The sequence below is a fragment of the Mandrillus leucophaeus genome, unplaced genomic scaffold (genome assembly GCF_000951045.1).
Source record: "Mandrillus leucophaeus isolate KB7577 unplaced genomic scaffold, Mleu.le_1.0 Scaffold366, whole genome shotgun sequence".
NCBI lineage: Eukaryota > Metazoa > Chordata > Mammalia > Primates > Cercopithecidae > Mandrillus > Mandrillus leucophaeus.
Window position 1 is genome coordinate 1,376,466 of NW_012103876.1, and position 2,101 is coordinate 1,378,566.

Sequence of the window (2,101 nt, forward strand, 5' to 3'; positions counted from 1 at the left end):
GATCACCTGAGGTAAGGCGTTCGAGACCAGCCTGACCAACATGAAGAAACCCCATCTCTTCTAAAAATACAAAATTAGCCAGGTGTGGTGGCACACACCTATAGTACCAGCTACTTGGGAAGCTGAGGCAGGAGACTCACTTGAACCCGGGAGACGGAGGTTGCAGTGAGCCGAGATTGTGCCATTGCACTCCAGCCTGGGCAACAAGAGTGAAACTCTGTCTCAAAAAGAAAAAAAGAAAAGAAAAGAAAAAAAGAAACCACAAGCAGGTTCCAAGCAGAACAACACCAGGGTCTGCCTGACATTAAACATGAAAACCTCGGCCTGTTTCACAGGCATCCTCCCTTAGGCCACCTTGACCCAAACCTGAAATCTCTCCAGGCCCCAAGTGACCCAGCCCAGTCAATTCAGCCTCTTGACTTTCCCAGCAGCCTTCCTCACCTTTCCCACCTCACCATCCCAGCTTTGCCCCAGCCCTGCCCCCGTTCCAAACCTCCAGGCCCTACCCCTCACCTACCCTCCACACATCAGCCAGGCAAGTGGTCTCTAGAACGGAAGCCAGATCAGACCCATCACCTGAAGCCCTCACTTCTCCATGCAGCCTTAACATAACACCCCACGCTCTGCCCCAGCAACAAACCCGGGTCTCTCACACCTGCTCCCCCTCGGTATTTGAGGTGACTTCTGCTCACGGCTCTGCCTCACCTCCACCCTCGGCCCACTGGGCTGTCACCTTGGCTCTGTACTTTCTGGCTGTGTGACCCTAAGTAAGTGACTTAACTTCTGTGTGTATTGCTTCAGTTTCCCCATCTGTAAAATGTAGATAATAAGGTAGTTGTGAGAACACAACAGATTGAACTGATTGTATCTGCCTAACAACCCTCACGGGCAGATTTTTTATCATCCCCTCCCAGGCAGGAAAGCTGAGGCCTGGAGAGGAGAGGTGACTTGCCCAAGGTGTCCCAGCCAGGCCTGCTACAGCCAGGCCTTCTGACTTCCTTGCCAGTGCTCCCACACACTGCCCACACCCTCAAGAGCCTAGCGCTGCAGTGCAAGGGCACCCACCACACCAGTGAGCTCGGTGGCATGTGGGTGGAGGGCAGTGCCACTGAGTGAACACAAGTTCACTTGCTGAACACAAGTGGGAGGGCCTGGCATCTTGACCCAAGGCCTCAGGAGCAGAGACTGCAGAGGCCACAGCTTTGGAGAGATGGGAAAAAAGACTTGGCATGGCCCAGGGGGACAGACACCACCCTGGGAGGGGCACTAGCTGCTCCCTTCCCCCGTAGGCGCAGCTCCGCCCAGGAGCCTGAGCTTGTCAGCTGTGGAATGTTGAATTCTGTTCCCCAAGGCCAGCTCCCAGGCTCTCAACCGGGGAGATCCCCTCCCAGCCACCAAGGACTCGCTATTGCCCCTCCCTGCCCATCCTGGCAGGTCAGCCTCCTTGTGCGGGACTCAGGTGGGGAGAGGGCTGTGACCCACCCCACTTTGCAGAAGCCTAAGGTGAGGCACCTGACCCAGGTACTACTGGAAGGGAAAGGAGGCTGGGTAAAGGGCCCGGTGGCTCCCTTCACGCCAGAATCTCCTCCCTACCGGCTAAACCAGTGGTGGGGCTTGGCACACATCCCACATCCCAGGGAGGGAAGGAGGGCTGGGCGAGAGAGGGGGCAACCTGCACCTAGCACGCCCCTAGGGTCTTCAAGGAAACACCTTCCCTTTCTCCACAGGGCCTTGGGATTACTCAGGGAGACTTCCTACCCCAACCCCCACCCCACGCTGTAGCTGGGACCCGCCCCCAGCAATCCGGGCCTCTGTAGCTACCTCGGGTAGTCCTGGAAGTGGGCGTGGGGGTGGCAGAACTGGGGGGATGGTCCCGAGCTCCAAACTCTTGGGGCAGGGAGTGGTCTCCCCCAGCAGAAGACTGAATCTCCCTCTCCCACCCACCCCCCAGCACAGGGCAAGGCGCAGACCCCGCGCTCACCCAGAAGACAATGTTGAAGCCAAACAGGAAGTATTTCCCGCAGCAGCCGACCTCGGGTTCCTGGAAATGCTGGTGCTTGCCGGGCATGGTGAGCGGCCACCCGCCGGCCCGGAAACCGGA

General features: G+C 57.9%; 1 protein-coding gene across 4 annotated transcripts in view; it reads right to left on the reverse strand.

Annotated features, from left to right (window-relative positions):
- TSPAN17 (tetraspanin 17) overlaps positions 1-2,095 on the reverse strand; it is an 18,046-nt gene extending 15,951 nt beyond the window's left edge. For all 4 annotated transcript variants that reach the window (XM_011989991.1, XM_011989992.1, XM_011989990.1 and 1 more), the window contains exon 1: positions 1,982-2,095. In XM_011989991.1, coding sequence (XP_011845381.1) covers positions 1,982-2,068 — 87 coding nt within the window. In that variant the 5' untranslated portion in view covers positions 2,069-2,095. The remainder of the gene's footprint in view (positions 1-1,981) is intronic.
- Positions 2,096-2,101: the final 6 nt, after the last annotated feature.